Source organism: Malus domestica, chromosome 16 (genome assembly GCF_042453785.1).
Source record: "Malus domestica chromosome 16, GDT2T_hap1".
NCBI lineage: Eukaryota > Viridiplantae > Streptophyta > Magnoliopsida > Rosales > Rosaceae > Malus > Malus domestica.
In genome coordinates, this window is record NC_091676.1 from 23,030,535 (window position 1) to 23,043,553 (window position 13,019).

General features: G+C 34.3%; 2 protein-coding genes across 30 annotated transcripts; both read right to left on the reverse strand.

The window, feature by feature from the left end:
* Window positions 1–251: 251 nt before the first annotated feature.
* LOC114822279 (probable glutathione S-transferase) lies at window positions 252–5,252 on the reverse strand. Of its 6 annotated transcripts, none has more exons than XM_070815138.1 (8): window positions 5,113–5,252; window positions 4,485–4,524; window positions 4,279–4,387; window positions 3,756–3,821; window positions 2,946–3,110; window positions 1,263–1,436; window positions 1,003–1,122; window positions 252–465 (listed from the first exon to the last, which is right to left on the reverse strand). In XM_070815138.1, exons 4-8 carry the CDS (start codon window positions 3,768–3,770, stop codon window positions 403–405), a joined length of 537 nt encoding a protein of 178 aa, XP_070671239.1. In that variant the 5' UTR covers window positions 3,771–3,821; window positions 4,279–4,387; window positions 4,485–4,524; window positions 5,113–5,252; the 3' UTR covers window positions 252–402. The 6 variants fall into 6 exon arrangements, with proteins under 6 accessions (XP_070671239.1, XP_070671240.1, XP_070671238.1 ...); XM_070815139.1 differs by having other exon boundaries at window positions 1,053–1,118; window positions 2,937–3,110; XM_070815137.1 differs by having other exon boundaries at window positions 2,937–3,110.
* Window positions 5,112–12,515, reverse strand: LOC103405339 (uncharacterized). Of its 24 annotated transcripts, none has more exons than XM_070815121.1 (11): window positions 12,348–12,515; window positions 12,052–12,184; window positions 11,856–11,894; window positions 10,780–10,848; window positions 10,198–10,272; window positions 8,528–8,552; window positions 7,948–8,029; window positions 6,109–6,176; window positions 5,913–5,981; window positions 5,401–5,473; window positions 5,112–5,183 (listed from the first exon to the last, which is right to left on the reverse strand). In XM_070815121.1, the coding sequence occupies exons 1-7, from the start codon at window positions 12,477–12,479 to the stop codon at window positions 7,948–7,950; spliced, it is 555 nt and encodes a 184-aa protein (XP_070671222.1). In that variant the 5' UTR covers window positions 12,480–12,515; the 3' UTR covers window positions 5,112–5,183; window positions 5,401–5,473; window positions 5,913–5,981; window positions 6,109–6,176. The 24 variants fall into 24 exon arrangements, with proteins under 24 accessions (XP_070671222.1, XP_070671218.1, XP_070671216.1 ...); XM_070815117.1 differs by lacking the exons at window positions 7,948–8,029; window positions 12,348–12,515 and adding exons at window positions 5,736–5,812; window positions 9,747–9,866 and having other exon boundaries at window positions 6,109–6,323; window positions 12,052–12,281; XM_070815115.1 differs by lacking the exons at window positions 7,948–8,029; window positions 12,348–12,515 and adding exons at window positions 5,736–5,812; window positions 9,747–9,866 and having other exon boundaries at window positions 5,272–5,473; window positions 6,109–6,323; window positions 12,052–12,281.
* Window positions 12,516–13,019: the final 504 nt, after the last annotated feature.

Genomic DNA, 13,019 nt, shown 5'->3' on the forward strand with positions numbered 1-13,019 from the left:
GATGGAAGATGGGTGATTTCTGAGTGCTACGGCAGAATGTAAGGCACGGCTAGGGTGAGTAGGAAGAGAATTAGGACTCCAAATCATCAAGGAATAAAGATACTTCTAATCAGATTCCAGGGAGGAAAAGAATTAATGTGTTTAGATGGATTATGACTCCTAAATTCATATGGGAAGGATTTAGAATAGGATAAGGACTCCTTTTGCAACTAGACATAAGGTAGGATAAGATAAGATAAAGTTAGTTTGGATAAGATAAGATTGGATAAGGTTTTGGATAATGTTCCTTCTTTTTAGCTGAATCCTTATCTCTTTGTCTTGAATTCATTTTCTTCATCTTTTTAGCACATTCCTAGCCTCTTGAACTTCAAAAACGTCCATCCACTTTGCTCAATGCATGTGCTATCGATTATTGGCCCAAAACTGCTCCAAATTGCACTTTCTTGCCAACTTTGTCATTTGGGCCTATAAACAGAAACTAACTATGAAAGTGCAAGAAAACAAGCTAACTAAGTCGCATAAATATGCTCCTATCAGAGTCTTCTTTGAGCATGTGAATCAAGACTCTTAATGAAAGCTCCAATTTGTGGATGCAAATTTCTGCCTTCTTCTTATTGGATGAAAATGCAATTACAAAACAATTAACACCTAAGATCAAGGCCAAGAGCCTCACGTGCCCACGATTTTGTTTTGGGGGGGGGGGGCTTTGGCCGAAAAGTCTCCGATGCCAAAGTTAGAAATTGAGAGATAAAGTGTTTAGAGAATTTTAGAAGAAGAATGAACTTAGGTTTTTTGGGAAATGATGGGCTATATATAGGGGTGTGGTCAGCCCTGTTTGGGAAAATAGGGACAGGCCACTTATGGTGGTAATTTGGCTCTAATTGCAAAATATTATGTAGCATAATATCTTGCAATCAACTAGATAATTAATAAATAAATGAGGTAATTAATCAATTAATTTTGACAATTAATCCTAGTTCGAAAAGAATAATTGGGAGTTACCTTGTGGGGGAAGATTTGATGAGGGGTGATGAGAGAGTTTAAAAGAATACCATTTTGATCACTTTTGACCTTGATTGAGCCATTATTGTCCGTTGCATGCGCGTGGAAATCCCAGTCTGCCTTAAAGGTAATTTTGTCATTTTCACCCAAAAATTCACGTGTCGCCTCCATAATTTTCTTGATTATTTTTTGCTCCACATAGTTGAACTAGATAATTAAGAGAAAAGCAGATAACATAATTGAAACTTGAAATTCTTTACCTGAGATACATTGAACTGTATCCAAAATCGAGCCAAGTCTCTTTCATAAGCATCTTCAGGTAGCAGATTATTCTCTGACCAAGTTTCTTCAATGTATTCAAGGATGACATCCGACTCGGAAATCGATTTTCCCAGGTCAAGAAGCACCGAAACCTTCTTGTAAACTGGATTGCACTGCAACAACAGAAGTTCACTCTTGTTGGAAAGGTCTTGTTCTATGTAATCATATTTCACACCCTTGAGGTTTAGAGCCCTTATCACTCTGTAAACATACGGACTTGGCCAAAACCCTAGTAGCTTCACTTCCATTATTCGTGTGATTAGGTGAACGAGGCAGGAGCCTGATCATACATGTATACTAATTTAAATTTGAATGGGTCTCTAAAAAAGGTCCTCTTTGGAAGTGACAGGCCTTTCTTTCCTTTTTTTTATAAAAAAAATTAATATTTTTTTTTTTTAACAAACGATGTACCTACACTAAGGAAAAAATGTGAGCTTAACTTCACAATAGACTATCAATAATGCATGAAGTGACAAGTAGACAATGAAAATCATAAAATAATATTTAGTATGATATAAAGTAAGAAATTTTATCTAGAATAGTATGAGTGTAAAGTAAAGTAAGTTGATTGTGATGAAAAGGGATTTTCCTTATCATGTAGTAAAGGAGAAAAGAAGAAGATGTCTTGTTTCCAAAAAAAAAAAAAAAAGAAGAAGAAGATGTCTCTTGATATTCAATAAAGGTTATACAAACAAATAGCCTTGATAGTATGCTTTGTAACAGGGAGAAAGTGCATTACGTTTAACACGGCAGTGGTGGTGACCGCGGGGGCCGTGGCGGCAATCGCAGTTGGAGAATATAAACTGAAATAAGATCACCTAAAAGAGAGAGGTAAGGAGAGAGAGTGTATCTACGTGATAGTTTCTCATTATTATTATTCTAGTCATGAGGCTGCTGATACACAAACTGAATCCACAGAATATCTCAGATCTGAGGGACAAGCATTTCCCTTGCGCGTTTCATATGAGCAACCAATATTTGGTAGTTAGGAAGGTTGTCTCTGATGACAGGAACTTGCTTGAAATTCTGAACCCATGCATGCAATCGAGGCAAGGTGCTTGGCTCGAGCAATTTGACACCCACCATTTCTTCAACGGCTTCGAAATAAAGAGCCAGCCATCCATGCGTTATGTCTACCAAGTTTATACTATCACCCCCAAAAAACTTCTTGTCACCAAGCCCTTGCTCTTCCAATATTTTCAGCGTTTCCAACACTGATTCGATTGTCTTTTGTCGATCTTCTCCGGCAGTTAATCCGAAAAATGCATTAAAACTGGGAATCTGATGATGTATAAAAAGATATGGCTAAGCACTTATTTTGATCTTTTATAGGGAAACATAAATTCGTGCGCATGCTAATCATAGCTATTTGGTTTCAATCTGAACTCCTAGAGGGCATGATGACAAGCTACTTAGGTAGGAAAAATCCCCAATTTGATCATCACAATGATTTGTCTTGTTCTTAACAAACTACAAAATTAAACTAGTGAGAAAAATTGAACCCATATGAGCAGCATTTTTCTGTAAATTATTGGGAGTCTCTCAATATATAGTTGAACTAGATAATTAAGAGAAAAGCAGATGAGAAATAATTGAAACTTGAAATTAGTCACCTGACATACATGGAATTGTATCCAAAACCGAGCCAAGGCTCTTTCATAAGCATCTTCAGGCAGCAGATGATTCTCTGGCCAAGTTTCTTCTATGCATTCAAGGATGGCAATCAACTCGGAAATCGGTTTTCCCCGGTGAAAAAGCACCGGAACCTTCTTGTAAACTGGATTGCACTGCAACAGAAGTTCACTCTTGTTAAAAATGTCCTGTTCTATGTACTCATATTTCACACGCTTGAGCTTTAGAGCCCACTAGAAAGTTTTGCCCGCGCGTTGCTGCAGGATTAGAAATTATGTGAAAAATTATGTTGTACAGGTATAAACACATCAACTTATATCACATGTAATTAAATCAAGCAATCTCTAAACATGAGAAATGGATCTTAGAAAGTATAAATCCTACCTCATAATATTAAGGGAAGTGTTATTGGCACTCCAAAAATCTCATTCTACACTCTTCACAAGTGTATTTTTCTTTTCTAATATAGAAAGTTTGGAGTGTAGAATGAGAGTTTTGGAATGCTAATAACAATTCTCATTTTATACAATTAACAAATTCTCAGTGTATGATCACAAAAAGGTATAGAAAAGTAATTCAATTTTTAAATTTCAAAAATGGGAAAGATAAAAAAAGGGTCTAAATTCTCAGTTCTCAATATAACGAAAATTATGATATCATTTTAACATGAACTCGGGTTTTATCTCGGTCACCAGCATTAATAAAGCTAGTGACTTCAACCTGTGCAAGCAAACAACTAAATTAGACGCAAGCCAACTTCAATTTAACCGAATCAAAAAAGCAACCACGATCAAACCAACCACTCTTCTTCCCATATGTAGAAGCTATTCTTTGTTTGCCTTTGTGAGCAGTGCACTTTTCACTCTCTACACACAAAATGAACACTCAAAATGCTCAGCAACATTAAAAAACTTAATAAGTTATATGTATACATTACTATATATGTATTTGGACATAAAGTATAAAAATTTACTATCAGATTAACAAAAGAAGTAATTATGAATTGGAATTAAATGATATTATAGTTGTTAAAAAAATACCTAACCAATTTTTACACATAGCATCATAAATTGTTAAAAAAAAATAACAGCACTGAAATATCTAATTACTCAAATCTATAATTCTATTAAAACACATCACTGAAAACCCCAAGGAGAGGGGTGCATATTCCTAACCTTGCACGGTTAAAATTGCATTTTGTTTGAGGGGAGAAAAATGATCAGAACTGATAAGTCAATAGTTAAATAGGTTTACTCTGGTGTCAAATGTTTTTTAATACATACAGAATACTCTCTATTTAAATCAACATTGATTCTTGCATACCTTCGGTTATATAATGTTTGGAGTTGAATGTATATATACCCAGATGGGAATAATTCTTTATCCGAAACTTAGAACAAACCAACTCATCCGAGTACGCAATGGAACTTAGCTACAACTCCAATATAATCAATGTAAATTATTATATTGAAACAATGTGATCAAACTTAAACAAAACTCCAAATCCACCAAAAGTTTAAATTTCTTACCTTGAGTACAGAGGGCTTCAGAAAACAACAACATTTTAGCCTGGAAATAAAATCCCCAAAATTAGAAAAATGAAATTTGCATAGAATTAACAGTTCTAAAATGATAGATAACAATAATCTCACACTATATTATACAAAAATTTAACCACAAAAATAGAAAATGGACAGATTCATATAGGAAAGCAGCAGCAGAGCAACTACTGGATTCTCTCAAAGATAATATTGTCAAATTTGTAAGATTAAGCAAGCAAGAGAGAGTACTGGCTTGCAAAGCGTAAGTTGTTAATCGACACATTATTCTGTCCTAAGTTAAGCAACTGAAGGTTTGTTAAGGCACATAACATAATCAAACCAAGCTTAAATATTTTTAAATACAACAGAAGAATTTATTTTTTTTCAAAACCAAGATAAAAATCTGAAAAAAAAACACAAAATGCAAGGTATTCTCTGAGGAAGGAAAGAGTTGCGAACTGCAGAAGACAACAGTTGAGAACGACAAACCACAAATTCGCCATAAACCGAAGCAGAGTTGTGAGAACAGACGAAAATTAATCAATCAATTTCAGAAAAATAGAGGAAAAATTAACAAACCTGATCAAATAGGATCTGGATAAATCTTAGAACATACCTGAGTTCAATTCAACTTGTATGACAACAGTCCCAACTGTGGGATCGCCGATGATAACAGAGACCAACACCCTAAAGAACCGGATTCAATGAGAAGGAATAGGAGGAAGAAGACACAACCCAAGTTTAAACATCATAGAAAAGAAACTAATGTCAGTACCATAGAGTTTGATTTGGGGATGTCTTTTCTTGTTAGACTAAACATATAAACCAAGATCGTGTAACATGAATCACAGCCATCCAAACACAAACTGTAGTTCATAACTATTGTACAGAGTAGAACTCTTACCTGCAGATCCAGCTTTACACAAAAGCACAACCATCCCAAAAACCAAAAATAAGGAACGTAGGATTTTAGAACCCTGTAAGAAAGGGAGAGTAAAGGAAAGTTTAATGATATAAACAAACAATAGAACAGATCCCATAAGTTCCCTAAAATGAATGCTACAATATGCACAAAATGTAACTATTAGTAATAGTAACCAATGTAATCAAACATAAATAAAATGGTATCGTCAATTTTGTTCTTTTTCATAGAGCTCTGAGGTTGAGTCTTATGAAATGGCGAGTTTGATACAAATTATATTTCTGGCAAATATTCCTCTAATCAGATGCTCTACCCACTTGACTTCATCTTCAATAGCATCATTAAGATCCAATACATTCTCAAACAGGGATATTGCCTTGGCATTCTCTTCATCCTGAAGAGTTTAATCATGATCACAATTCCGAACTCCAAGTCAATCAATTATCTACATCAATGGACTAATAAAGCATCCAATAACAATAAAAAGTACCCACCTCAACTTTCTTGAATATATCTTGGAATCCCAACTCCCTAAGAACTTGCTCCCGAAGTCTGCAAAGAAGCTGGATTTCCCAAACAAAGCAGGAAAAAAAAAGAAATGTGAATGCTAGGAAAACGATGCCGCAATAAATCATGACTACAACATAATAGAAAGTGAGAAATCAACTCAAATCAAAATTTCGAGCTTACAATGCAATCCGGCGGGCCGCCGTGACTCTCAGGATCCTTTTTCAAGTCCTCCAGTATCTCAGTGTACCCTTCAGGCAAAAATACAAAAAATTGCAGGCATTTCCGAAAACCCAATTCACTCATCGCAAAACAATCAGTAAAGTGTGTATCTTTGAGCAAATTTCTTAGCTCTTGCCGGAGCGTCGGGAACCGAAGCGTCAGACTCAGCTCGTTTCCTGCCGAAACCAATCAAACCCATTAACGAAAAACCCAAGAAATTAAGATTTATGATGGAGGTTGGGGAAAGGATGAGGATTATCACTTGAAGGAGGGGGTGGAATTGTAGAAGAGGTCGATCCAGGAGAGCTCAGTGAGAGTGGGCTTGCGGGGATTGTTGGAAGGGAATATGTAGGGGATGGTGCAGGCTCTGTAATTGAATTCGATCGGCATCGTGAGCAGTGGAAATAAAGAGTGAATTAGAAGATTTATCAGAGAGCTTACCTCTACAGTTATTGCCGACTTGAACAAATCAAGCTTCTGTAGCAGTCTACAGATCACAAAGCTGAGAGATGGTGATTGAAACTTGACAGGGATGTGGTTTAAGTTTTTCTGCGGTGAAGCGGTGAACGATAGAAGAGATGAAGGGCTGGTTTGGTATTGCTGTGCTTTGAAAAAAAGCTGTTGTGAGAATAAGCGGCTATGCTGTGAGAATAAGCGACTGTGAAATAAATCAGCGGAGTGTTTGGTAAACTTTTTTGTAAAAGTGATTTTGGAAAAAAAAAGCAGTCTGATAGTGGATCTTTTCATTAAAGAAGCACTGTAGCTCCGTGTGCTTTGAAAAAAAAGCCAGTTTTCCAAAGCTGCAAATAGCAGCTTCAGCTTTTTCCTTTGATTTCAACTTATTCTCATAGCAGCTTCCAAAATAAGTTATTTTTTTTCAGTTTACCAAACACCTAAAACCCTCACAGTTTTTTTTCATGGGTGCTATTTTTTTTAAGCACCTCACTCCCAAACCACCCCGAAGAGGGATGAAGGTTTGCCATATGGGGTGAGGATGGAGGGGCGAAGAATGAAGAAAGCGGTCGAGGATCCCACGCGTCACAAAACTGTTACTCATTTGACAGCAAAGCAATAGGGGCAAAATTGAAATAACAAAAAAGAAGCAGGGATGAAAATGGAAGAACACTGTTAATGAACAGTGTTTTTTGTGTTGGGTTTTAGTATATGTATAATATCACTCTGTAAACAAACGGACTTGGCCAAGACCCTAGTAGCTTCACTTCTTCCATTATTCGTGTGATCAGGTGATCGAGGCAGGCCTAATCATACATATATACTAATTTAAATTTGACTGGGTCTCTAAATAAATTGTAAGAAAATGAAATTGCAGAGTCACCCTATTTGCAGAGTCGTTTTTTTTTATTAAATTTTATTTATTTATATATATATATTTTGTTTTTTTTGTTTTTTTGAAGAGCCGGTCTTTCTTGTTTTAGGGTAGCAAAATTATAAAAATTTGCCCAGTATCTGTGGTTTGCAGATAATATCACTGTTCTTTCGCGTCTAATAAAGTGATTAATTACTCATTCTAAAATTTTACTAGGAGAAGCAATTTTTGCACTCTGTTCTACTATTTTGTACACTCATATTTGTTTAGATTGTTTGAACATTTTGTTTATATATGCAAGAAAAGGTCGAAAACGAATAGGGTGTACAAGAAGAGTGAAAATATGAGAAAATCACTTGTATTTTCTCAAATGACAGAGGAGAAGGTGCATGATTTGTTTTCTAGTTCTTGGCGTGAGAAAACAATGGGCTTGTTTACCCAAAAATACAAAAGGGCTGCCGTTTCAAACTCACCTAATTTCTTTGAAAAGATGTGATTATTCCCAACTCTAATCTTGACCTATAGTCATGGACTAGCAACGGTGCCCGTGCAATGCTGCGGGTTTAAAATTGTAGATGTTCAAATCTATTTACAACTGTTACCAATTTGAATGAGATGTACAAAGAATTTGTGCAAGCTGGACACATGGAATATCAATAGTGACATAATTTTTTCTTAAGACATTGGAAAAACTAAGTTAAAACTTGTAATCACACGACTCTTCAATCACATGACACAAAACACAACTACTGTTCACAAACATGTATTAGCCAAGAATGGAAAATCACCAACGATGAAATGTGGTAACAAATCAATAACCTCACTTATATAGCTTTAGGATTAACTATGCTAATTTGTTTATGTAAGTGATCTGTCTGCCCACATTTTTCCTTTTTTTTAGCAGACAATAGACATATTTTGTTTTTTTAAAATGTGCGATGACATATAATACTATAACAGAATGATGAAACAAAACAGGTTAATTTTTTAGCACAACATGGGTTAAAATTACCTACATTTTACATATGCAGATTAAGGGAAGTGGTGGCAAACCTTGTAATTTGTGCAAGTTGATCATCTGCAATATCAACAGTGACATAATTTGTTGTTAAGGCACTGGAAAAATTATATTAGAACCTGTAATTACATGACACTCGAATCACATGATAGAAAACCACAGAGAATAGAAATTGAAAAAAAAGAAGTTGATAGAAATTGAAAAAAAGAAGAAGTTGAACACATTAAGTCTTCACAAAACTCCCAAGAATGAAAAATAAGCAAAAATACAGATTACCAATGAAGAAATGAGGAAACCTATCAGCAACCTAAATTGTACGCTCATTTTAAATAAGTATGATAGAGAGTTAACATTATAATCAAATTTGATGAGCCCAACTGGAGAAAATTGAATACTAACATTCAAAGTGGATTAAAAAGATGAGAATATGCTTTAAATAAGTATTAAGTCTGTATTTATGTGTAGTACAATTGTGTGGGATTAGAAATTGAATATACTATCTTATAACTGAATGATCATGCAAGGAAAATTACCGTGAGATTGTAAGGAGCATGGAAAAGTAATCTAAACAATTAACATTACTGATTAGTAGTTAACTTCTTAGCATTTTCATTGTAAAAATTAAATATAAGGGTGTAAAAAGATGGATCAGATTTAGTTGGTTTGGTAATTTTCCAAGTTATTTCAGTCTTCATCATTTGGAGGAATAACATCACTTCCATCTTTCAACTGTTACTAATTTATACACAGACTTTATTCTTTTGACCTATTCTAAATGCATGATTAATCACTTGACTATACACTGAGTGGTTTAAGATGGACATCCAAAAGTATAAACAGAGATGCTACCACCAAAGATGCACCCTCTCCACATGCTTTAGCCAAATAACACGTTAGGAGTGGGGGTACCATTAAATCTAATTAATGAGTGATGGGAATGGTTTATGAATAGATTTAACAATTCCACCATTACTAAGGTGTTCTTTGGCTTAATTAAAGCTTGTGGAGAGGGTATATCTCTGGTGGGGACATCTATAGTCATACTTTTGGATGTCCAACTTAACCCCTTAGTGTGCAGGCAAGCAATTAGCCATGTATTGAGACCAGGTGAAAATAGGATAGTATGTATGTGTGTGTGTGTGTACATATATTGGTAGTAGTTAACTCCCCCAAAGAGAAACAATAGCAAAGATTGAATTTAAATGCAAAATGCCAACGAAAGAAAACCAAGAAAATCTAAATAATTTCACATACCATTGGATCCTTGCGAAACCTATTTGTTGAAGCTACAACTTGGTTGTTGACTTTGTGATTTCTTCTCTCTTTTTTTAGTGTGTAATTGTTAGACAAAGCTTGTAACATCTTATTTCATACCTAGACACCAATCATGTAAACTTCATTCATTAGAATATGTCTGATCTTTCTGAAATTCCATGAATTGTAATTTTTTACCAAAAAAATTGACAAAGGTCAATATCACACTCTCAACCAAACATTAAAAAAGTGGAGGGACAAAACAAACAGGTTTTAGTCCTCACTATAGTTAAAATAGTTATGTTATTTGACAATTAAATAGCAGTGATAGGTATCATCTGGATTAAGAAAATTAGTCATTGAAGAATCTCCAAGAAATTATCAAAGTGGATTCAAATTTATAAAATTTTTATTGAAATAAACTAAAAAAAGTAATAGAAATCAAGCTAACCTGTGTTTGGTATATGGAAGATACTGGATCTCCTTTTGGCCTTTGTAAATGGCATGTTGTTCATTGTGTACAAAGCTAAAAAAACACAGTAAAAATGTTAATCTAGGCCAGAAAAAGTATATATAGAGTGTATTATGTAAATATTTTCATATAAAGTAAGAATATTTAAAACAATTAATTGCAAAAAAAAATAAAATTTCAAAGATAAGTCAGAGAAATCTTTGAAGCAGAGAAATATAACAAAAGTTTTTCCAATTGTAGCCATGCATAAACCACTAAAAAAAGCCAAGTATATTGACATAGCTGGAATGCTAACCAGAAGACATTAGGTTACGTGGATAAAAATGGATTCAAATAGAATTGAAAAAGGGTAGGAACAAATTTTTCGGATTGAAATTGACACATGTATAGCAAAGAACATTAAGTTTTAACTTTTAAGCATATCAACTCATGAAGCATCCCAACATATATATGGAAAAAGAATGATACAAATACCAGCATACACATGTAAAAGCAATTATTAACACAACTAACAAACATTTGTAAATTAAAAATTTTGCACTATTTAACAGCCCGACTCACCTTTCCCCTTTTTTTTCTCAATTTGACCAAGAGCACTTTGCAGCTCATATACAGTGCTTCCATACCAATCTGCAGCAAAAATTGAAATTACAAATTAAACACACACAAAACAGTAAAAGTAAAGTATTTTTCTTTCCATTCAAAGCAATGCATAACTGAAAAAAGCATAATTGTAAAAAAGATTAAACTTTTTTTTTCAAAGCATATATCGTCTAAAACCCAACGTTTATAAACAGTCGCATTTTTTGTCAAAATTGTATTTGCTTTACCTCCATAAGTTTGATTTCTTTTCAGTGTTTTTTAGAGCTTGACGAAACCATGAAGAGACAAACAACAACACTCAACTGTTTTTGCAACCTTGTAACCAGTTACACAAATAAGAATGCAACATTTCTATTAAAGCATGTAATTCTCCTCTTCCTATATTCTTCCCCTTTCTCTAGCTAAATAAAAATTTCCAAAACTATGTACCAAAAGCTCAAAAGTGGGATTCAAAGAGTCAAAATGTTCAAATGCTATATTTTTATTAGGACTTCATAGTCTATTTAACACTTGGTTTCTCGAGTAGTAAGTTTCCCATTCTTTGTCTAGTTAATTTCACACGCCTACAACAAATAAAATAGTTGAATAATTTCAGTATTTTTATGTGCCTACTAAAGTACACATATGAATATCAAAACAAAAACCTCCAATTATCATAGCATTCCCTTTCTATCTTTATTTTTGAAAAAGAAAACACAAATGGAAGAAAAAATTCCACAATTTGAACTTGTAACTCGTAACCACAGAGAGTCAATAGCACTTCAATTATGTAAGAAGGGAAAGGGGGTGCAAATAAGTGATGCTCAATTGAAATCACTGCCTAGTTGTCAACTCTTTACTGAGTTTATCCCAATCAGCAACACTTTAACACATCACCTTCCAAAAACTCTGCATGTATACCACGGAATGAAAACACTTTATACTCCAACCAACTTAACCCATATAACATATGAAGTCATCCAACAGTTGCAGGGGGGGAATGAAAACTGTATCTAATGGCACAACAACATAAAGTTATTTGTGGCAAATCTTACAATCATATGCGTCTCGAACCATTTGATATCTGACGAATCCTGAAAAAAAGAGTCAGCCGAAATCATGAAACCAAAAAATCAGAATGTTTACAAAGTATTCCTTGAAGCAAAAGCATGCGCGGGACATTCACTTAAAAAAATGAAAAGCTTTCAGTACCCAAATAGCTAAAAGCCGAGAACAAAAAAAAAACAGTACCTTTGCGGGTTTGGAGCTCTTTTCTTATAAATATTATAGTATTGGTGTGGCGCCTCAATTCGTGGTGTTTCCGTCGATAACAATCGAAGGTGGGGCAGCTGGTTTGGGTGAAGAAGAAGAGGAGGATCCAAGCCTACAAACAGAATCACAAAAAACAAACATAAACACAAAACCCATCTGCAAACGATCGGATCGGAATCGAAAGAAAGAGATAGAGAGATCTAAACAAAGGGAAACACAGACGGAGAGAGAGGAGAAAAGAAGAGGAAAGGGAAATGCCCAGATCAGAAAACTACCACAAAGAAAAAAAAGGCGGAAGCTGAGTAGAATACTCTCGAAGCGAATAGATCAACGATGAAAGACGCGTGGCCAACATGGGTAAAAGAGACTTTCCACTGCACAAAAAAGGAATCAATGCTTTGAGCCATGAAAAAACAGAGGGCATTTCCAACCAAACACTGTTCACGAACAGTGAAAAACAGTACCGGGGAAACCGAGTTTTAGTATAGATAAAATATCAGTATGTCATCACTGTGGAGAATTTTCCTACTTGTGGGTACTGACTTTTTGACTTGTTGTTTGTATGTGTCACCATCATGGAACACACTGGCAGAGCAAGTTAAGGGCTGCCCTCAACTGTAGCCCAGGTAGTTTGCAGTGAAAAATAAAATTTTACATGTAATTTTGATTGATTTTCGAATGTAACCTAACAAATATTTAGTTACTACTTCAAATTTTCTAGGTTTAACTATATAAAATTATATAATAAAGTTTGAAATAATCTCTTTTTCTTACATTATTTTTCTCATCGTTTCTTGTAAATGTACAAGTCTGGATTTGTTTAATTTAACACGTATTTGTTTAATTACAAAATTTTTTGACTCACCTTGTGAATTTTTTTAAGCTAGCTGATACTATGAAAAATATGATATCAAGTTTCTTTATTTATAAAAATTAAAAATTTTAAG